Source organism: Lactuca virosa, chromosome 3 (assembly GCF_052849685.1).
Source record: "Lactuca virosa cultivar CGN04683 chromosome 3, Lactuca_virosa_CGN04683_v6, whole genome shotgun sequence".
Classification (NCBI taxonomy): Eukaryota; Viridiplantae; Streptophyta; class Magnoliopsida; order Asterales; family Asteraceae; genus Lactuca; species Lactuca virosa.
In genome coordinates, this window is record NC_136428.1 from 111,673,997 (window position 1) to 111,696,655 (window position 22,659).

At 37.1% G+C, this 22,659-nt stretch overlaps 2 protein-coding genes across 3 annotated transcripts; one reads left to right on the forward strand and one right to left on the reverse strand.

Moving 5' to 3' along the window:
• LOC145166386 (uncharacterized) lies at positions 1–4,062 on the reverse strand. Of its 2 annotated transcripts, XM_079085345.1 has the most exons (16): positions 3,871–4,062; positions 3,624–3,740; positions 3,139–3,534; positions 2,987–3,064; positions 2,746–2,801; positions 2,554–2,673; positions 2,384–2,454; positions 2,216–2,309; positions 1,904–2,113; positions 1,568–1,822; positions 1,344–1,452; positions 1,165–1,232; positions 962–1,031; positions 776–850; positions 570–661; positions 1–414 (listed from the first exon to the last, which is right to left on the reverse strand). In XM_079085345.1, exons 3-16 carry the CDS (start codon positions 3,439–3,441, stop codon positions 312–314), a joined length of 1,704 nt encoding a protein of 567 aa, XP_078941471.1. In that variant the 5' UTR covers positions 3,442–3,534; positions 3,624–3,740; positions 3,871–4,062; the 3' UTR covers positions 1–311. The 2 variants fall into 2 exon arrangements, with proteins under 2 accessions (XP_078941471.1, XP_078941472.1); XM_079085346.1 differs by lacking the exon at positions 3,624–3,740.
• A 17,278-nt stretch (positions 4,063–21,340) lies between these two features.
• On the forward strand, positions 21,341–22,528 carry LOC145166388 (protein NETWORKED 3C-like). The gene is made up of 2 exons (XM_079085348.1): positions 21,341–21,504; positions 21,716–22,528. Exons 1-2 carry the CDS (start codon positions 21,399–21,401, stop codon positions 22,303–22,305), a joined length of 696 nt encoding a protein of 231 aa, XP_078941474.1. The 5' UTR covers positions 21,341–21,398; the 3' UTR covers positions 22,306–22,528.
• The last annotated feature ends 131 nt before the right edge of the window (positions 22,529–22,659 follow it).

Below are 22,659 nucleotides of genomic sequence, written 5' to 3' on the forward strand. Positions count from 1 at the left end.
TTCACATGAAACAAAGTTCCGGCCTTTTTTCATTTCTTTTTGTCGAAATACATATTCTCCACAGTTTTAATGATATATTTAAGTCGCATAACCAGAAATTCATTTCTACCTACCTCACTGTTTCTCTTGTTCTAGATAAACAATAGTTGCAATTACTTTCAAGATTTTGCCCAAACACAACACAATTACCACCTAATTTATTCAAGACAACTCTTACACAAAGAAATAACACATCACAACCAAAAAACTATTCACATGGATGTATCTAAATGAACTCCAAAATCAATTTCTAGAACAAAATTACCAAAAATTTAAATGATCACATTTTCGGACTTTCCCCCGGGTCGATTATATACATATTTCGTTCTTGGATCCACAACAAGCCCTTTCCCTCCGTTCACTTCCAGGTCATGCCTAAAAAACAAAAACCCGTCAAACAAAAATTCAAATGATGACATCATCATTTATAAGCCTAAAATAAAAACCAACATATCACACATGAACATTCATGTAAAGTTAATTTAGTAAAAAAATAAAAAAGAAGTAAAAATATTAAATAAACACTCAACTGGAAGACAAAGTCCGGGATGGTTAGCTGTTCACGAGGAACATATTTGAAGAGATGAAGAAGCCGCTCAACATATACAACCTTCTTCCACACCTGTAAGTAATTCATTTCCATTTACATACTGTATAACTGATTACTATTATTTATGTAAATCTTTATTTTTATTTTCTTCTTTCAAAAAGTCAAGAATGTTAGGGCATGGCATACCATGTTGTCTACTAAGAGTTGCATTGTGAAAACTGCAGCCTTCAGTCCAAAACTTGGATGTAGGACATAGATTGCCTGTTTGCATATATATACAAAATATTAAAAAAAAAAATTGGTACTTAATTCGCTTTAAACCAATGCTCTGATACCAAATTAAAAATACATGTAGTTGCTAATATTGCTTACATGGAGATTCCGCTGACTTTTCCTACCAAGTATTTGTTGTAATTTCCTCATCCATCCTAGATCTGGTTGCCTGTTAATTCCATCAACTTGATTTACAAACTCAAGATTTAAATGGATAATGTTGAATATATCTTTATCAAAAGATAAAGCATGTTTACTAGTCAATGGATAAAAATTAATTATATGGCTTAAAGAGTACTCACACTTGTAAAGATGCAGCAGAGTGAAAGTAAACAATGCTATACGCCTTCTGTATCAAGGGCTCAAATTCCTGTAATTCCAACATTCACAAGAAAAACACACATTCTTATTCATCAAAACTTAATACAATTAATAAAATAATCGTCTATTGTGAAAATTTTCAATTTATTATTCATATTACCTTTACTATGTAGAGTACAAATCTGTCAAGATCAAGACAACGAAGAAGAAAATGTGCTCCAACTATAACCATAACTAGGCGACCTTCACTATCTACTCCCCCTCGATACCTAAAACAAAAGTAATATGCAACCAATAATAGCAATGTACTTTCAGTATATATAATTGAATATAAATATATAAAATTATAAATATAAAGTATTGAAAGTGAAATACACTACTTACACAATCTTCATTTCTGCTATTTCAGAAAGATTCCTAGAGTTTGCTTTAGCAAGGTATCTAGAATGGAGTGAGTATTCTTCAGCAGCTGAAAGTGGGGGCCCACCAACATCACCAAACCCTAGAATTTTACCCAATTTAAACCCGTTTTGTGCTTTTGCTGTTTTTTCCCATTGTTCTTTGCGTCTTTGATCTGGATCCTTGATTAGAGACATGAAAGCTGGATCCAGATATGAATCCAAATATGATGAAGAGTTCCTTTCATGAAAACAATAAGTTTAGTTATCAAGCTTCTGCTAAAACAACAGTAAAACACAATGAGCTTTTGAGTTGACTAACCTTCTGGTCAACCCACGATCATTGATAGGAACATCTATCAAGGCTTGGCGAGGTTTTGGAACACTCTTCTTCACATTGGGTAAAGATTTTATTCTGATTTTCCTTTCATCTATAAGAGTCTCACCATTTTCATCCCCAACATCAGCAGGAAGCTTCATAATTGCAAAACTTTCCTCCTTTCTATCGCGTGGAAAGTAGAGTGGAAGCAATCTATAAGCAAAAAGGACATGAAGGAGAAAGTGATTAAATGGATACAAAACAAAATCAAAACTTTATTCTAACCATATTCAAAGAAACAAAATCAAAGCTAACCTTTTATATATATCTGTATCATTTGCTGCAGTTGTACATAAAACTACTGCTGTAATATTATCCTTTTGTTTCTCAAGAAACCGGCGAATTGTTCCTGATATATAGCATAAGAATTAGAATATTTAAAATCTTTATAAAAGAAACAGGGAATTTAAAGGTTTTTCTTACTTATTGCAACATGTGCAGCTGGTTCTCGCGGATAATATTTTGCTTCTGTGTATATACAGCCAATAGCAATGCTGTGTATATAAATTTGAGGGACAATAAGGTCAAGTATCGCCATATTATATACAACCACCATATGAAAAGGGACAAATAATTATTGGGTATGAGAAAACCTCTGAAGTCTGTTTTCAATGAGAAGTTCTAGACAAGAACGATAGCAGTGACTCAAAGCATTTTCTGCAGCTGTATGATATTTTACAGCATATTTAGGCCCCACAGTATGTATGATCCTCCTAAAAGAAAAATCAAAAACATATTATTTAATATGGTCAACTAAAAGTGAAAGTATACAATCTAATGCATACCTTGCAGGTAGATCATATGCATTGGTAACTCTAGACATCCCTGTTCTACAGCCACCCTATGAAAGTCAAAGGTTACATCAGATTATTTTGGTATTTTTGAAGTCTTCTTGATTGTGATATAGCCAAAGATGTAGCTAAACCAAGAAGTTGATTATTTTGATCATTTATTATGAGCAAAGTATAGTAGTATACAAACACTTGTACAAAAACATTAAAAGGTGTAAGTAGAAAGGTAAGTTACCAGTGTTGAACATTCTTCAGCAAGACCAGGCCCTGATGCAGCATGCAAACCAGGGCTACAGTGTGCTTCATCCATGTTCTGTAAAGGAATTCCATAATATACAGTTAGATGAAAGAGTCAAATTGGACAAATTCAGAATGATAAGAGCTCACCTCATTTGTGGAATTGACAACAGCATCAACCTCCATATTCCAAGGGTTTCCTCTCCACAGATAAATCTTTGAGTTAACTTCATGATCAACTGGAAACCTTGAAACAATTCCTGTCCCACTACTCTCTGCCTCAGATGATGAAGCTAAAGGGTCTGGAAAATGTGAACTGGGATCTTCAATTTCATCAGAATACCTAAAATCATCATCAATCCATCGAGGAACTTGGTCAAGTGTCACAACAGTATCTCCACTTTCAGTGGGGAGTCCACCATGATCGGTTATGGCTGACACTGGCCGATGCATCGCAATCAGTATCACTACCCTCCTATTCCTTCTATTCTGTCAACTCAGAGAAGTTCAAAAACCGTCGTCGGACGTTTTCAAGCCCTCAAACACCTTCACACCATTAAAAATGAATCCACTGAGCTTCGAATTTAACCGATAAAAAGAATTTAGGGCAACTAGGGAGGCTGAGCAAAGTTTACTGAATTATATCCCGATTGGCGATTAGTCAACTTTATACGAAATTGAAAAGGTATTCTAAGTCTCTATCAGTGACATGATACTGAATCATTGAGTGTTGTAAAAACTATTGATTCGAGCTGTAATGTAATTAAATAAGAGAAAAACATGCATCAGAATCATATCCAAAATAACAGAACATCTCGATGTCGTGCTAAACGAATTAACAAATAGATGCATTATGTTAACGATATCATAACACATACATACCTTAATCGGTGAAAAACTATGGAGCTATATGTATTTCGAGATAGAAAGAGACGACGACGACAAGTTGCTGGCTTTGGCTAGAACTTGAGGTGAATTTGGTGTACAGAGGTTTTGTTTGTCTTCTTGGTTGGATCCGACTGCTGCTAATGTGTCTATCAGAACTATCCTCTTGGAAACTACAGTAGTATGATTTTGTAGGAGTATTCACACAAAAAGATAGAATCTCAAGTGACATTGACATTTAAATCGAGGTAAAAAAAGCTTGTAAAAGTTAAAAAAAAAAAAAAGGGTATGAGAGTAGTATAAAGTTTTTCCCCTCTGTGTGTGACGACATTAATTTTTATAGAAGCTTTGTTTTTTAGAAAACTATATATCTAAAAAGATTTATATGATTTTTTTGGAACGGATTAAAATCTTTTAACATCTTCTAATATCTTCCGGTTTAAAAAAACATCTTAAAAAAAGCATCATTAATCATATCCAAAATAGCAATAAATCTTGAAGTTGATCTAAATAAACTAATTAAATAGATACATCATGTTTAGAGTATCATATAAAAAAGAGTATATAAGGTCATCGGGTATGTTCACGGGTGAAAATTACTTCACATCATCATAATTCCTTTTTCACAATACATTCAATATTAGCTGGAAATGGTGTTTACTAGTGAACAAAAGAGAAGTCAATGAGAATACATTTAATTTGGAGCTACCCAATCATAATTCTTGTAAGCATCCATGAAGCTAGCTACTCCACACTACCACTACACCCATTGAGGGCGGTATTCACGTGTGAACATCTCCTCTACGTAGATCCTTACGCGCCTAACCCCTTCACCCCCCCCCCCCCCGGGATGGCCTAATGGTGAGAAACTCTAGAGCTATAGCCTACGTGTACTTCAAGTAGGCGTGTCGAAAAAAAAACTAAAATAGAATAATAAGTCCACACCAAATGAGGTTTGAGTTATTTAGTTCGCTTGATTTGGTTTTGATTGATATGTTTGGTAAACCGACTAAACATAGTTTTATTCGGTTCGTTTATGAATACTTTTTCAATATTCTGGTAAAATTGAATAACTCGAATACGCAATTACATTTCTATTTTTACAATCTAAGAGATATGAAATATACTTTGTAATTGTCTAATGTTAAAATATATCGTAATATGAAAAATAGGTATGAAATTTACTTTAAAAGTGATTAGACGTTAAAATATTCATAAGTTATAAAAATATATATCGAAATTTACTTTGCAAAATTTATAATGTTAAAGATGTAATACTAAGCTAATAGTATATGTTTGCAATTAATGTGTAGTTCGGTTTATTCCACATCCATTTTATCTGAGTAAAAATGATAGATTTAAATATAATATGGTTCGTCATCCTAAAAAAATTGTGTTCAAGATTAAAGAAATCAAAGATTGGGGTTTCAAGTGTAAAAATAAGGTTTTCTTATCCATTTATTGGAGTCGGTTAAAAAAGGCCGATATATATATATATATATATATATATATATATATATATATATATATATATATATATATATATATATATATATATATATATATAGAGAGAGAGAGAGAGAGAGAGAGAGAGAAATGATCATTTGAGAACCTATAGTTTCCCGAGAACCCGAAAACTAAAAGAAGAGCGTTAGATAAAAAAAATGATGGTAAAGATGTATTGTGGCATTTTTGTAAATAAATAAAATAGTAAAAGGGCGGGGGTATATTAATAAAATGTCACTGAGGCTATTTTAGGGATAATAGAAAATGGCTCAGGAATAAACCGATCAGATCCTTCTTCCACGAACCAAGAGAGCGTACGATGTGACCTTCACCTCCGTCAGATGCATCATCGCCGCCTCTACCTGCATCAGATCGTTCTGTCAAATGTCGTCGTTGCCGCCTTCGCTTCCGTCAAATCGACTTCTCTCGTATTCTTCACTGACTCTCCCTATCGTCCGCCTCCCTCCACCCTTCAATAGTTGGCCCTCCCTGTGATTGAATCAAATTTCATCGTGGTTGCTCTATCGATCTGATAGATATGGAAACGACCTTCCGATCACATTTTAGGTTCACCTTAATTTATCTCGACTGAACCGATTCACCCTCTGATGTAAAAGAATCACTTGGAAAATACTCCAATGATGGGATCCATATGACTATCCATCAACTACACGATTTGTTGATGAGTTCCAGGGCGGCGATGATGCATCAATTTCAAATATTGAGTGTATACTGGAACACGTTCTTCACAAAGGTATCCGATTACTAAAAAAATTCACTAACTCCGATCTACATCGAAATTGAAAGAGGATTATGTTTTGTTATCCTGATGTGATTAATCTTCAAATTCACGCATAGAAGAAATCTTACAATTGTGGTCGAATTAACATATGTGGAGAATAATTTAAGAACTAGTTGTTTTCATTTGAATGTTTGGTATGAAGATTATGAAAATTAATTATTCAGATACGTAACCTCATCTAAATTAACTGATTATCAAACTATCTGATGCTGGTTCTTCAATTTGCAATGCTCAACTTGAAAATTCACATCCAAATCATAGTGGATCTAACGGTCCACTTTTAGTTCTCGGGTTCTCAGGAAACTATGAGTTCTCAACCGATCTCAACCCTATATATATATATATATATATATATATATATATATATATATATATATATATATATATATATATATATATAGGGTTGAGATCGGTTGAAAACTCATAGTTTTGCCGAAAATCTAAGAACTAAATGTGGAGCGTTAGATCAAAATTAACTCATTAAGGGTATGATCGTAATCTTACCGATCTCATTTAATGTTTTTTTTTGTGTTATTGAACAAAATTAACATAGTAAATCAAATTTAGGATTTTTTTTAAAATAATTTTTGATTTTTTTTAAATGGAGATTTTTTAATTTTTTTCAGAAAACATAAATTTTTTAAAAAAAACTGTAATTCTTTTAAAAAACTGTTTTTTTTTTCAGAAAAACTGCAATTTGTTTTTTTTTTTTTAAAAACTGCATTTCTTTCAAAAAAAAAACTGCATTTTTTTCAAAAAAAAAACTGCAATTCTTTTTTAAATGTACTTTTTTTAAAAAAAAACTGCAATTTTTTCAAAAAAAATATCCAATTTAGAAAAAAAAAAACTAGTAATATAAAAAAAAACCCTAATTTTTTTAACAAAAAAAAAATCAACGTTTTAGGTATATATATGCATATTTTTTCAAATGCATATTTGCATATTTATTATACTATAATATTCGTAAGTAATCATAAAAAATCTTATTTTTATTAATCAATCTATAAACATAATAGTACAAGTATTTTATTGAATACAAAATAAAATGGAAAAAATAAAAAAACTACAAAGATTCACAGTGTTATCATTTCTTCATATCAAGATTTCCATATTTTCTTCAATTTCACTTTTTACATCTTCAAAATTTTCCACAAATTCTTTCAAATCTACAAGAAAATAAAAATAAAAAATTATTAATGCAAGAACACTCATAAAAATGCATATGTATATATCATGTAAGATTCATAAGCGATTATATAATGTGATATTCACATTGATTATATCATTTAAGATTCAAATGTGAAATTCACAATAAAATAAAAACGAAGAACACTAACACAAAATGCATGTATGCATATAGACGTAATTCATATATGATTCACTCGTGACTTACATATGAATTACATGTGATTTATATGTGAATCACGTGCGATTTATATGTAACACCCATAAAATTCATGCCAAATTTAAACTTTTAAATTTATTCCAAATACCAATAGTTATTACAAAAAGGTTTCCAAAATAGTTTTATATCAGATTTCCCAGAAATCATAATCATAAATCGAGGAAGTGTACGGTCACGCCTTCGCCTTCCCGCGGTCAGCCGCTGTACCTGAAACAATAATCGATAAATGTAAGCTTGGAGGCTTAGTGAGTTACCCTCAAAATACTAACCTCATATAACCATAACATATCATATAACCAATACAGAACAACCATGCATCTCGAGTCTACAGTGTGACTGGTCCGCCCGCACCGGGCCTTCAGTCCACCTGGTCCACTCTCTGAGTCTACAGTATGACTGGACCGCCCGCACCGGGCCTTCAGTCTATCTGGCCCACTCTCCGAGCCTCGGCGTGTCTGGACCGCCCTCTCGGGGCCTTCAGCCTATCCGGACCGCTCGTTGGGCCTTCGGCCTGACTATGTGCCCTCCCGGGTCTGTAGTCTATCCGGTCCGCCCTGGGTATGTTGGCCTACAGCACAAAGCAGGACCCGCCTCAACCCAACCCCCAATCAAAACAACCATGTGCACATATAACAGATAACCACATAACAGTCTATAGACAAACAAACCGATCTAACATATCATATAGCATAGCAATATCCTATATACCAAGATACCGACCTAATCCAGGTCACTAACATAACATCATCCTATATACCAGGATACCGACCTAACCCAGGTCACTAAACATAATACTGTCCTAACTACCAGGACGCAGATCTAACAGATCAGTAAACATATCATGCAAATACCCGGATACAAATCCCATAAAGGGCCGGCCTTGGTGCCGTAGACCCTGTTGATATAGTAAGGAGAACTCACCTCGCAAGTGGAGCTGAAGTACTGCAATTCCTGACTGCTGTCTCCCCGGAACCCCACACTATCACACCATAAATAATAAGTTAATACCCACCATGACCTTCTTGACTAAATGTCCCCACCATGCTCATACTTTCCCAAAATACGCCAGAAGTCCGATAGTCAACCCTCGGCCAAAGTCAAAGTCAACTATCAAGGTCAACAGTCCATGTTGACCTCAACTCGTCGAGTACCCTCAGCTACTCGCCGAGTTCCTGGCATGACTCGCCAACTCGCCGAGTCATTTGAGTGACTCGTCGAGTTCCTAGTGTCAGTGGCCGTAACTCCTTGGCCAACTCGCCGAGTTTTTCCTTTACAACTCGCCCCGTTCATACGTGTCCAATGGTTGGGAAAACCCTCGCCGACTCGCCGAGTCACTCGACTGACTCGCCGAGCCCACGAAAACCTTCATCGGGCTCGCCGAGTTGACCATGCAACTCGCCGAGTCCCTTCAGTCCTTCATTCATACAGATGCTTTTTAATCCATTTTAAGTTTCCATACTACAGATCCAACCTCCAAAGGCATGTTTATCACGTAAAGTTGCAACATTTACGTGCATGCAAGGCTCTATAGGCTTAGAATGTCAATCCCAAGCTTACAATGGGGTTTATCTCAACATGGAGGGTTAATGCTTGCTAAAGGTGGAGACTTTATGGCTCTAGAGTCCAAGATGAGCTCAGATCTGAAGTTGCAACTTCAGATCCTAGCCCATACCCGAAAATGGTTATCACCCATGCTATAAAAGCCCCAATCTTCAACATGAAGAGATCTAGAACTTGTTACCTTCAAATGATGCTAAACTGAGGTAGCCTTCAGATCCCCAAACGTTCTTGCCTCCAACTTCTTGCTCTTCAAGCTTCTAGCAACAAAATCTTCTTTCCAAGCTTGAAATTCACACTAATATGGAGCACACACACGAATTAGGGTTTCTGGACTCTCAAGAGGTTGTGAAGGGAGGCTAAGGGGAAAATGATCCTTTAAATATGGTGCAAAACCCCAGAAATTAGGGTTTCATCCTCCAGCTCCTACTCGTCGAGTCCCTTCTTGGACTCGACGAGTAGGTCACTTAAGTGCGCGGCCTAACCCGCTGCTACTCAACGAGTCAGGCAACCAACTCGTCGAGTAGACCTTGAATTCATGAGAATTTATCACCATAAATTGATATTCGAGAATCGGGGCGTTACAATTCTCCCCCACTTGAACTAGACTTCGTCCTAGAAGTCTGCTGCAGTGAACATCCTCGGATAGTGCTCCCGCATCTCTGCCTCCGGCTCTCACGTCCCCTCGGACCCTCTTTGGTGCTTCCACTGTACCTTTACCAAAGGTACCTCCTTGTTTCGCAGAACCTTCACCCCTTGTGCTGTCAGGACATTGTCCCACAATAACATACCAAATCAACTCACTAAACATGAACACTCATGCCTGGCCCTATCAGCCTTGGGCTGGAATACCAGGCATGCCTACGAAGGGTCCAATCATCCCTAGGGTGGAGTACCCTCGCGTCCCACACATGAATCCTAAGTCATAAACCTACTACAACTCTTCCTGCTACCATATGTTGTTTCTCAGACGAAGTCGAAACCTCCCTGGTCCAAACTTGTATGCCCAGTACCCGAAACCCGGATGCCTCACCGATTCCGAACCAAAAGGTCCACACAAAAGCAGTCCCATGCGTCTCCCGAGAAGAAAACCGCCTGGCTGGACTTGCTTCCACGCCCTGCCATCAACTTCTGCTAACACAATGAACGTTACATGATCCATGACAGCCTCACCTCCTACCTGGTCTTCAGCGACCCATCTCCTTCTCACTTCAGACACGCTACGACTCTTTCATAGATGAGGTCAACCCAAAACACATCAGAATAACTCAAACCATCATCAACATACCTACCACTAATGGCCCACCAGAACGGCGCTCATATCTAACCCATATTACCCCTTCTGGTTGGAATACCAATCATATCTAATCAATTCAACTATCGAGCTGAAATTCTCAGGGTTTGTTGGCCTACCGCCTCAACCCTTCCGCTCCCTTTGAGCCTCCGCGCCTACGACTTTCAGTCGGCCCACACTGGGTATCTTGGCCTACCGCATAGAGCAGGACCGCCTCAACCCCATCCAAATGCCATAAAACGATCAAGAAAAGATCTAACCCGGTTCCCAGAACCTGAATGACGTAACATTCTAATCTCAAACCTTCCCAAAACTGACGAATACCCATTCGGATCCACTCTCAGTCCCCAACTGGAGTATTACCCGATCCAAGAGATGAAACCTCGGAGACACTCCGAACTGATGAGATCGCCAAGATCCTTTGAACTCCATCCGACCTCTAGTAATAACTTCCGATCAACCAAAATACACCGGAGTCCTCAGTCTACTCGAGCAGCATGTTCAATACTTGGAACAGACCTATTGATTGCTATAGCATAGCAACCTACTCAATACCCGAACATAGATCTACAACATATATAGAGTCTTCGGCATGAATGGACCGCCTTACCAGGCCTTCAGTCTATCTGGACCACTCTCAGAACCTTCAGCATGTCTGGACCGCCTCTCTGGGCTTTCAGCCTGTCTGGACCGTTCTCCGAGCCTTCGGCCTGACTGGTACGCCCCACCGGCCTTCAGTCTATCCGGACCGCTCTAAACTGTTGAGCATCCCCCCGGACCACCCCTCCTGATGCTCTCTCCCATGCATCCTGTTCTCACCCACTTGGGGCTTCGAACTCCTGATCTACTCTGTGGACTATACCCCCGACCTATCCCTAGGCCTCATGCCGATCGTCCACCTTCTCGAAAAACTGTGGTCTGTTCCCTGACCCGTGTATCTACCACATATGCTAAATAACCCGCACACTCGTGCTGAATGTATTGTCGAGCCCTGTCAGCTAACAAAGCCCTCAACGCCTGATGCTCCATCTAAAAATTCCTAATTCTTCCCCACTTGGGACACTAACCACTACCTACTAATGGCGACATCAAAACACTACTTAACCATCCAAACCAAGCATTTCTACACTTCACCATAGAACGATGAATTCCGAAACGAAATAGTCTCTGCGAAACAACCCTCCTGGTATGGAGCAACCGAACTCCTGAAGGAACCCGAATCCCTGCTAACACTTCTGCCTCTCCAATTCATAATTATTGGCCCTGGAATGGAGATCCTATATCCTAACTTCCCGTTCTCAAACATCCCTGGATCCTAACTGTTTACAACCCCTCTAGGCCAAGTTCCTCAAACCCTCCTATGTCCTGATGTCATACGCAGAAATGGAAAGATTCGCAATATAATCACAAACATTAAAATAAGAGGTAGAAACATACTAGCAACTGCATCTGGCGCTGCCCTGGCCTCCTCTGCTGTAAGCTGGAAGGCACGTCCCTGAGCCCTCGGGGGCTCCGCTCTACCCTGACCCCCGTCAGTATTCCTTAATGTAGCCGACGCTGGAGCCTGCACCGGTCTAGCAACAAGTTGTGGACAGTTGGTCTTCACGTGACCAACCTGATGGCAGTGATAGCAAATCCTCATGTCTTGAACCGGGGCCAACTGGCGACAATCCCTCGCATAGTGCCCCTCCTTTCCGCACTTGCGGCACGCACCCCCGGACCTACAAACTCCAGAATGACCCTTCCCACACTTCTCACAAGTGCGGCCGCTCTTTCCTCCAAACCAAGAATCAGTGGTCTTGGACCGCTTTAGCTCCGGCTGCGACTGCACTGGGGCCTGCCTCTACGCTCGCAACTGTAACTCAATCTTTAGTTCCCGCCGCCTGGCGGCCTCCTGTAAATCCAGTAACGTATCACATCGCTGGGTAGCAACAAACTGTCCAATGTCAGTCTTGAGCATGCTCAGATATCGTGACATCTGAGCCTGCTCGGAAGCAAACTCCGGGCAAAACATCGCCCTCTTAGTGAACATACGGGTGATCTCTGTCACCGACTCCGAATCCTGCTTCAACTCCAAGAACTCCTGAGCTAGCCGCTCACGCTCGACCCGTGGAATGTAGCGGGAGCGGAACATCTCCCTAAACTGATCCCAAGAAACTGTAACTCTCTGCTCTTCCGAATAAGACCCTGTCATCAACCTCCACTAGTCCTTCGCCCCGGACCTCAATATGTTCAGAGCACACCTGACCTTCTGGTCAGTCGGGCAGGAACACGTGAAAAAGCATCCCTCGATGTCTGATAGCCACCTCATGGCTATGATATGGTCCTGAATCCCATCGAAAGTCGGGGGCTTCGTGTTATCGAAGTCCCGATACTGAAAAGCCTGACCGGCTCCTACCCCTACTGTTGTTACAGCTGCAGTAGCTGCTGCGGGATCCGCCTCCGCAAGGGCTGCATAGCGCTCGTCAAAGTACTTGACCATGGCGGTCTTGATAGACCCAAACATCTCTGGTAGCTGTGCCCGAAACATAGCGGCAACCTCATCATGCAGGATTTCTCGAATCCTCGCATCTAGCTCCTCTGTCCCCATCTGTACCACAATCTCGGGTGCTGCTGGCCCCTCCTGGCCTGCGTCTCCTGCTCCTGATCCTGACCCGAATCCAGTCACAAAGCGTCTCGTAACCACCATTCTGAAAACATACCAAGAAGGTATCAAATAATCCGCATAATAACAGGGGACCAACTTCTAACTAAGCCCTAGGGGTTGTGACTTCCTTGCTACACGTATGGGTCCTGTGCTTTCAGTAGTACGGGCCCATACTACCTTCCACACCTACCCATATTTGTCTCAAGTATCACCACAACACCTTAACAATATACATAAACATAGCGAGCATTCAATCCTCACTCCTAGAGGAATGCTAAATATCTCGTAACTGGCCTCCCGACCTCACACAACCCACCCATCCATGAAACTTCCACCAACCCTACAACACTTGTGTATGCTAGCCATACATAACGCTGGACCCAATAGACTTTCAAATATCTGATCCTACCCTAAGCCCCCAATCAGACAAGAACAGAACATAAGGCTAAACCAAACATTCTCAGGCTATAAGATCTTAATTATGTATGACTGTGATGCATACACTAAGCAACTACAGTAATGATGTCAATTTCATATAAGGAAAACCCTAGGCTAGCAGGCATCATGTAATCAGGCAATTATATCATGCAATTCCTGAAGATCCCTAGCCTAATACTAGCATGCTGTTCTAACATATCACAATATCAAATAACCGTATGGTATTTTGGGGTCTACTTACTGGCTCTGGCTGATCGTACACTTTGCATCCTCCTTTACTTATTTTGAAAACCATTTTAAAAATCATCTTAAAATCTTTTCCTTGATTTGAGACTGGATTCACACGAATGTTCCTTCAATTCACTCAAACCAAGGCTCTGATACCAACTTGTAACACCCATAAAATTCATGCCAAATTTAAACTTTTAAATTTATTCCAAATACCAATAGTTATTACAAAAAGGTTTCCAAAAGAGTTTTATATCAGAGTTCCCAGAAATCATAATCATAAATCGAGGAAGTGTACGGTCACGCCTTCGCCTTCCCGCGGTCAGCCGCTGTACCTGAAACAATAATCGATAAATGTAAGCTTGAAGGCTTAGTGAGTTACCCCCAAAATACCAACCTCATATAACCATAACATATATAACCAATACAGAACAGCCATGCATCTCGAGTCTACAGTGTGACTGGTCCGCCCGCACCGGGCCTTCAGTCCACCTGGTCCACTCTCTGAGTCTACAGTATGACTGGGCCGCCCGCACCGGGCCTTCAGTCTATCTGGCCCACTCTCCGAGCCTCGGCATGTCTGGACCGCCCTCTCGGGGCCTTCAACCTATCCGGACCACTCGTCGGGCCTTCGGCCTGACTATGTGCCCTCCCGGGTCTGCAGTCTATCCGGTCCGCCCTGGGTATGTTGGCCTACAGCACAAAGCAGGACCCGCCTCAACCCAACCCCCAATCAAAACAACCATGTGCACATATAACAGATAACCACATAACAGTCTATAGACAAACAAACCGATCTAACAGATCATATAGCATAGCAATATCTTATATACCAGGATACCGACCTAATCCAGGTCACTAACATAGCATCATCCTATATACCAGGATACCGATCTAACCCAGGTCACTAAACATAATACCGTCCTAACTACCAGGACGCAGATCTAACAGATCAGTAAACATATCATGCAAATACCCGGATACAAATCCCATAAAGGGCCGGCCTTGGTGCCGTAGACCCTGTTGATATAGTAAGGAGAACTCACCTCGCAAGTGGAGCTGAAGTACTGCAATTCCTGACTGCTGTCTCCCCGGAACCCCACACTATCACACCATAAATAATAAGTTAATACCCACCATGACCTTCTTGACTAAATGTCCCCACCATGCTCATACTTTCCCAAAATACGCCAGAAGTCCGATAGTCAACCCTCGGCCAAAGTCAAAGTCAACTATCAAGGTCAACAGTCCATGTTGACCTCAACTCGTCGAGTACCCTCAGCTACTCACCGAGTTCCTGGCATGACTCGCCAACTCGCCGAGTCACTTGAGTGACTCGTCGAGTTCCTAGTGTCAGTGGTCGTAACTCCTTGGCCAACTCGCCGAGTTTTCCCTTTACAACTCGCCCCGTTCATACGTGTCTAAAGGTTGGGAAAACCCTCACCGACTCGCCGAGTCACTCGACTGACTCGTCGAGCCCACAAAAACCTTCATCGGGCTCGCCGAGTTGACCATGCAACTCGCCGAGTCCCTTCAGTCCTTCATTCATACAGATGCTTTTTAATCCATTTTAAGTTTCCATACTACAGATCCAACCTCCAAAGGCATGTTTATCACGTAAAGTTGCAACCTTTACGTGCATGCAAGGCTCTATAGGCTTAGAATGTCAATCCCAAGCTTACAATGGGGTTTATCTCAACATGGAGGGTTAATGCTTGCTAAAGGTGGAGACTTTATGGCTCTAGAGTCCAAGATGAGCTCAGATCTGAAGTTGCAACTTCAGATCCTAGCCCATACCCGAAAATGGTTATCACCCATGCTATAAAAGCCCCAATCTTCAACATGAAGAGATCTAGAAAGAACAAGGTCAAGGTAACGACTTGTTACCTTCAAATGATGCTAAACTGAGGTAGCCTTCAGATCCCCAAACGTTCTTGCCTCCAACTTCTTGCTCTTCAAGCTTCTAGCAACAAAATCTTCTTTCCAAGCTTGAAATTCACACTAATATGGAGCATACACACGAATTAGGGTTTCTGGACTCTCAATAGGTTGTGAAGGGAGGCTAAGGGGAAAATGATCCTTTAAATAGGGTGCAAAACCCCGGAAATTAGGGTTTCATCCTCCAGCTCTTACTCGTCGAGTCCTTTCTTGGACTCGGCGAGTAGGTCACTTAAGTGCGCGGCCTAACCCGCTGCTACTCGACGAGTTAGGCAACTAACTCGTCGAGTAGACCTTGAATTCATGATAATTTATCACCATAAATTGATATTCGAGAATCGGGGCGTTACAGTATGTGAATCACATGTGATTTATATGCGAATCACATGTAATTTATATTTCATATGTGATTCATTTGTGAATCACATGTGATTTATATGTGAATCACTTGTTATTTACTTGTGAATTACATGTGATTAGTAACTCATATGTGATTCACTTGTGATTTACATGTGAATTACATGTGATTTACATGTGAATTCACATGTAATTCATATGTGAATGACTTATGATTTACTTGTCAATTACATATGATTCATATGTAAATTACATATGAATCACATGCAACTCATGTGATTCATTTTTGATTTACATGTGAATTACATGTGATTTACATGTGAATCACATATAACTCATATGTGAATCACTTGTGATTTACTTGTGAATTACATGTGATTCATATGTAAATTACATATGAATCACATGTAACTCATATGTGATTCACTTGTGATTTACATGTGAATTACATGTGATTCATATGTAAATTACATATGAATCACATGTAATTCATATGTGATTCACTAGTAATTTACATGTGAATTACATGCGAATCACATGTAATTCATGTGTGAATCACTTGTGATGTACTTGTGAATTACATGTGATTTATATGTAAATTACATATGAAGCACATGTAACTCTTATGTGATTCACTTGTGATTTACATGTGAATTTAAGGGTAGTAAATAGGTAAATTAAATTTTGGAAAATTGTTATGATTGGAATAATAGAAATGTAGATATGTAAATTCAAGATTGGAATTGGAATTGAAATCGAAATGTGAAATTTTGGTTGGACAGAATGGAATTCAATAATAAAAATGAAATATTTATTTATATTTAAATATTTTTTGTTTATTGTAAATGCATAAAACTAAATTTTTTTATTTTTATTTATTTCCATATATGTAATGAGAGTATTTTGGTCTTTAATAAAAAAGAAAAAAATGAAAATATTAAGTACCTTTGATGGAAGCAGTAATGGCCATGAAAGTCTGTTCCACATTGGTGGAATCTTTTGAACTGGTTTCCAGGAAAGGAATTCCAACTTCAATTCACTGGAAACAAAGAACAAAAAAATTGAATTTAGAAATTACTTTTTCTTTGTGTAATTCAAGTACTCAATGACAAAATACAAAAACAAATCCGAGAAGTCCAATACTAAAAAAATGTAGAAAGTTACCATTTGGAATAACAGGGGGTGTTCCAGAGCTTGGTCCAACACCCAAACCCTAAAAAAAAATTAGTTTATCAAAACTGATTTGTGTTCATTATTATTAAAAAAATGATTTATAATTCATTTTGTTAAAGATAAAAAGCTTAATTTAGCAATTATTTTTGCTTTTTATTAGAATGATGCTCATTAAGGACAATGTACTTTATTTTTTTACGTATGATAACAACATTTCTTTATTGATGAACATTATATTAGTATTGTGATTTTTTTTCAATGGAAGGATAAAATGGTCATTTAGTAGATTGAGTGTATGAAGGTGAAAGAAATTTGTTACCATCAAAACCTAAAAAGTTGAGGTAGTGATAGTAAGATATAGCCACAGTAAAAATCAGATTTGACAGTAGAAGTGGAACAAATCTGTGTGCTACCAGCAGTGGTGATATGAAAAAATGTATCACTGTCATAAAAACCAAAAAATAAAAGCATCATTATTATTATTTCATGTATATAAATAATATTTAAACATTTTCAGCTAAGTCTACTTTTTTTATACATAAGCACAATAGGTAAAGAAAATTTCTTAACTCCATGAAAAATAAGTAAGTTAGAAAGATGCCAATTATAAATCAATATTCAAATCCTAAAAAGAAGTATGATAATATTTTGGTTAAAGGATTAAAAACTCAAATCCTAAGAACAATAAAAAAAATTACCGACTACATAACTTCAAAGAATTAACAATTGCTATTTTTTCAAATTAACAAATTAGTCAAAAACATTTGATTGAATTATAGCTGCTCTGATATCTAATCTAGATCCTTATGTTATCTTTATTATGTCTGATCCACTACATTCATTTATCCACTACATAAATAATATGTAGAGCTTGCCATTTATAATGATTCAGACACCTCCTAATCCACTTTTCACAAAATAAAAAAGTGTCTTTAAATTGGTGGTTGGGAAGTACAACATCTATGTATGTGTATTTATTAGTGTATTTATATGTGTACCAACGTATATGTATATGTGGATTTGTAATTGTAAATGAATCCATGTACATGTGTTTATGTGCATCAATGTATACGGAATTTGTCTACCACAAGAACATGTTTAACATCACCCATAAAAAAGTTATTATAAAAAATGGCAAAAACACATTTCATAAAGGAACAACATTTCAAGTGTACTAACCTTTAGAAGATGCTTCCCCACAAGAGCCTTCAATTCTCCATGTGTACTAACCTTCATCTAGGGAGACATTCAATATAAGACCAACAAATCACACACCATTGAAGCAATTAGCATAAATGCGTAAGACCACTATAGAGATCCAATTCACCAAACTCAACAAGAACAATTACCATAAATTACAGATATCATTACATCCTAATTGGACGAGATAAGATAACTTTCTTTATAACCATGATAATAAATAAACAATCTCTTTCATTATTATAGAATACCAAGTTCACTCCATTAGATATATAATCTCAACTTTTGTTAACATGTTCAAAACAAAACAAAAGAAGAAATGCACATAAATCATCACTGCAGAAGTTAACTAACTGGAAGCCTACGTTTAGGCACATTAAAAAGCATATCAGGTAGATAATGATCTTGAGTATGTGCAACTCAAATTGTATCAAATACATTTTTATCAGATTACTAACTTATACAGATTTAGAAAAGTCCCAAAAGGAAGAATGATAATTATGATATCATGTACCAGGAGATACCAACATAAAAATTAATATGATAATATTGGGGGCAATTACATACATACAAACATAATATGTGCCCCTGTAAAATTATACATACATAGATAAATAACACTTTCATTTGTAGAAACTGCTTTCATAGCATATGAAGAAGAACCAATTCTAAAGCATAACAAAAATAAGGTTTTTTTTTTCCAATTTTATCACAGGAAACAGATGCAAAAGCAAATAGAGAGGCCTTTCATAAGCACGGGTCAACATAGGAGATTAGTTGATACAATAATACAATACAACCACTTTAATTAGAGATGAATTGTTCAATAGTTCACTGGGGCATTTTGTCAAACACCTAATAGGCAATACAACTCGTCGCTTCAAATAAACTCAAATTGTAACATATTAGCAAGCAAAAAACACACCTTAAACTGTAATTAACTCCAGATTATAATGTGAAATAAGTCCTATGATTAAGAAAAATAATTAGTCTTCAATGATTGAACAAAATTTCACCTGCTATACTTAATGATGAACTCAACATGGAAGCATTGATGGTGACGAACAAGCTGAGACGGAAGCTTTAAATGAAAGCAATGTCGCTTGAAATCAAACACGTATAGACAAAGCAACGTGTGTAAATATTGCAGAAACACACTAGAGATATCACTTTGAAATACAGAAACATGAGCAATACCTTCATAGTTGGCAATGGCTGTTTCAGAATAGATTAGATCTGTTAATACGCGGAATGGTGTTGTTTTGTTGATTCGTTGATTATCTGCCGACGATTTAGAAATTAGGTATCGTGGATTGGAAGTCAATGCAAATCAGAACCTGTAAAAATCTCGATTATCAAGTTGAGATGATGGATTTCTGATTTCAGTAAAGAATAAAAAGCACTTTCGACTTAATTGAATATAAAACCTAGATAGATGAATACGACCGACATCGATCTCTTGGATCGTGAATTATTCATCGATGATTTGGAGATGAATGACAATGGATTTGTAGTAGTCTGCAGAGGTATAGGTGGTCGATCAATAGAGGAGGGACGAAGAGGGAAGAGATACGGTGAAGAAGATGACGTGAAAGAGGGGAGAGAGAGAGAGAGAGAGATGTAAATGGGAGGTTTAATCAGGGAATTAAAATAATTCCTAAAATGAACTTGATTCATTTCAATTTCTTTACCCCCGTGTCTTATTTTCTCTAACTATTTACAAAAATGTCATAGATCATCTTGACCCTCTATTATTTTGATCTAACAGTTCTTGTTTGGTTCTCGGGTTTTCGGGAAACTATAGGTTCTCAAATGATCCTTCCTCTCTCTCTCTCTCTCTATATATATATATATATATATATATATAATGTTTTCTCTTTCATTTCTTTATGTATACATGCAATTAATTAGTTTAAATTGAGAGAATTTCAGAGTGAAATTCAGACAGAGAAGGAGAAGTGAAGAAGAGATTTTTATTGAATTTGAAACATAGAAGCAATCTTGGTATGTTACTGGGTTTTGTTATTCATCTATTTAAGGTTAAATTACAAATTGTATTGATATTTAATAGATGGGAATACCTGAGAAATTATGTGTTTAAGTGAAATAATGAAATAAACAGAGTGAAAAATAAAATAAGAGAAATTAAATATCTTTCTACTTTTTTTTCTACAAATCTTTCTACCCAAATGATTACATGTGTCATATTAGTATACTAAAATATTATTAAATTCCATTAAATGAACATTAAAGGTTACAAATGTCGCTATTTAATTGGGTATAAGGATTTATAAGAACAAAAAATAGAAGAATATTTAATTTCTCATAAAATAAATTAAATTGATGACACGCCGGTACGAGGATGAATTTAATTATTTAATTAAAAACAAATAACAAAACAAAATTTATTATCTTAAATTTAAAAACTAAATATAAGTTTCAAAACACTCATTCAAATAATCAAATCCACTTTTATTTTCACATCTCCAAATTTATTTCTGAGTAGGTTATAGAATAATTTTATCAAGGATTACATTCAAAACATTGTACTCGGTCTTCATGAAGTTTGATATTACACTTAGAAGTCTTGATTTGGTCATGACTCATCTGATATGCAGTTTATTCATATTTAAGGTTGTATGTGACCCAATCTCACTCAATTAACGATTATCAAACAACTATCTACCCATATAATTTATTCTCAATATTTCATTACATTTTGAAAATGGGCTGAGGCCTGGATTTTTATAGTTTTATTGGCTGTTTTAAAAGCCCGTTTGTAAGAATAAAATTAGGAAAGTTTGTTTGAAATCCATAATTATGCGTGTATATATGTATACGTACATGAATTACTGATTACTATATCTATATCTCTTTTAAGGTTACAAAAAAATTAGGAAGTTTGTTTGGAATCCAAAATTATGTTTGTATATATAATTAATGAATAGTATCTATATTTCTTGAAGGTTTATAAGAACACATGGAGAACAACACCAACACCGAGAATGGTTCTTCTCATTCATGGTGGCTTGACAACACTCATAATCGTCTCCATCAATCTCAATGGCTGCAGTCAACTTTATCAGGTTTGATTCTCTCTTTCTGTCAAGATTAAAGACATAAATTTCGACAAAAACCCATGATTTTTCACGTTTGATCATGTAATATCGACTCACATAAACCTTTGTCAGAATTAATTATTACTTTGGTATCTAAAAGTCGATGCTTTGACTATAAAAGTCAAATAAAGGGTATGAAACCCTAGTAAGTTTGTGTTGTTTTTATATATGCATGTAGAGTTGGAGAAGAAGGTAAAAAACATATTAAGTTTTATTGAAGACGATGGGGATACATTTGCAGAAAGGGCTGAGATGTTCTACAAAAAGAGGCCTTTACTCATTAAATCCGTTGAAAATCTTCAAGAATCCTACAAACTTTTGGCTGGAAACTACGACCAGTTACTGAAAAGATATGAACATCTACGTGCATTTTCCAAGTTGGATTCCCCCATCTTTGCAAACCCTAACCGGTTTTCTCCTAAAGTACTTCAGTATGATCTGAAATCTGAAGATCTTTTAAAGAAAAAGAGATACGAGTTTTTTCAGTTTGATGATGATTTAGAGAATCGTTGTGATGAGATGAGGTTGAGTGTGATGAAACTTGTTGAAGATAATTTAGAGCTGCAGGCTGAGCTGGTGAAAAGCAATGATCGGAAAAGAGAAGCCATTACTGAGTTGCGTGCTCATGTGAAGAAGCTTGTTGGTGAGAACAATGAATTGAAGAGTAAGTTAGCTCGTATGGAAGCTGATGTAAAGAGGAACAGATCTCAATTTTCGAGAGCAAAAGATCTAATTTTGAAGAAAATTCTACCCGAGCTACGAAATTAGTGGCTTAGAATGTGATTTTTGACAAGTCAGATGACATTAGTTATCAAAAGTTTTTATCAATAGTAGAATACTTACCCCTTTTTAATGTTACATGAGGAAAGATACTTTGTTTTTTACCCAATATGATGATCAAATGTTTTTTGTGGAAATGGTTGAATCGATAAAACCAACACGTGCATTGAAGAGTTTAATCCATATCCTTATTCTTTGAGAAGGTATAGACATTGATGATCATTCTTTTTTATAAATAGTAGAACAATATATTGTTCTTTGAAAGATTTATAGACATTGTGCTACATTAGCATTTTCCCTTCTTTCTAATCGTTTGACAATTCTCACTGTTTCCCTCAAGAA

Bases quoted from the DNA above. Each gene is read 5' to 3' on its own strand.
- LOC145166386 (XM_079085346.1), bottom strand. From the start codon at position 3,441: ATGCATCGGCCAGTGTCAGCCATAACCGATCATGGTGGACTCCCCACT. The intron at 2,310-2,383 runs GTAAGAAAAACC...GCTATATATCAG, and splicing joins AGCTGCACATGTTGCAATAA to GAACAATTCGCCGGTTTCTT. The intron at 1,823-1,903 runs GTTAGTCAACTC...TTTTCATGAAAG, and splicing joins GATCGTGGGTTGACCAGAAG to GAACTCTTCATCATATTTGG.
- LOC145166388 (XM_079085348.1), top strand. From the start codon at position 21,399: ATGGAGAACAACACCAACACCGAGAATGGTTCTTCTCATTCATGGTGG. The intron at 21,505-21,715 runs GTTTGATTCTCT...ATATGCATGTAG, and splicing joins GCTGCAGTCAACTTTATCAG to AGTTGGAGAAGAAGGTAAAA.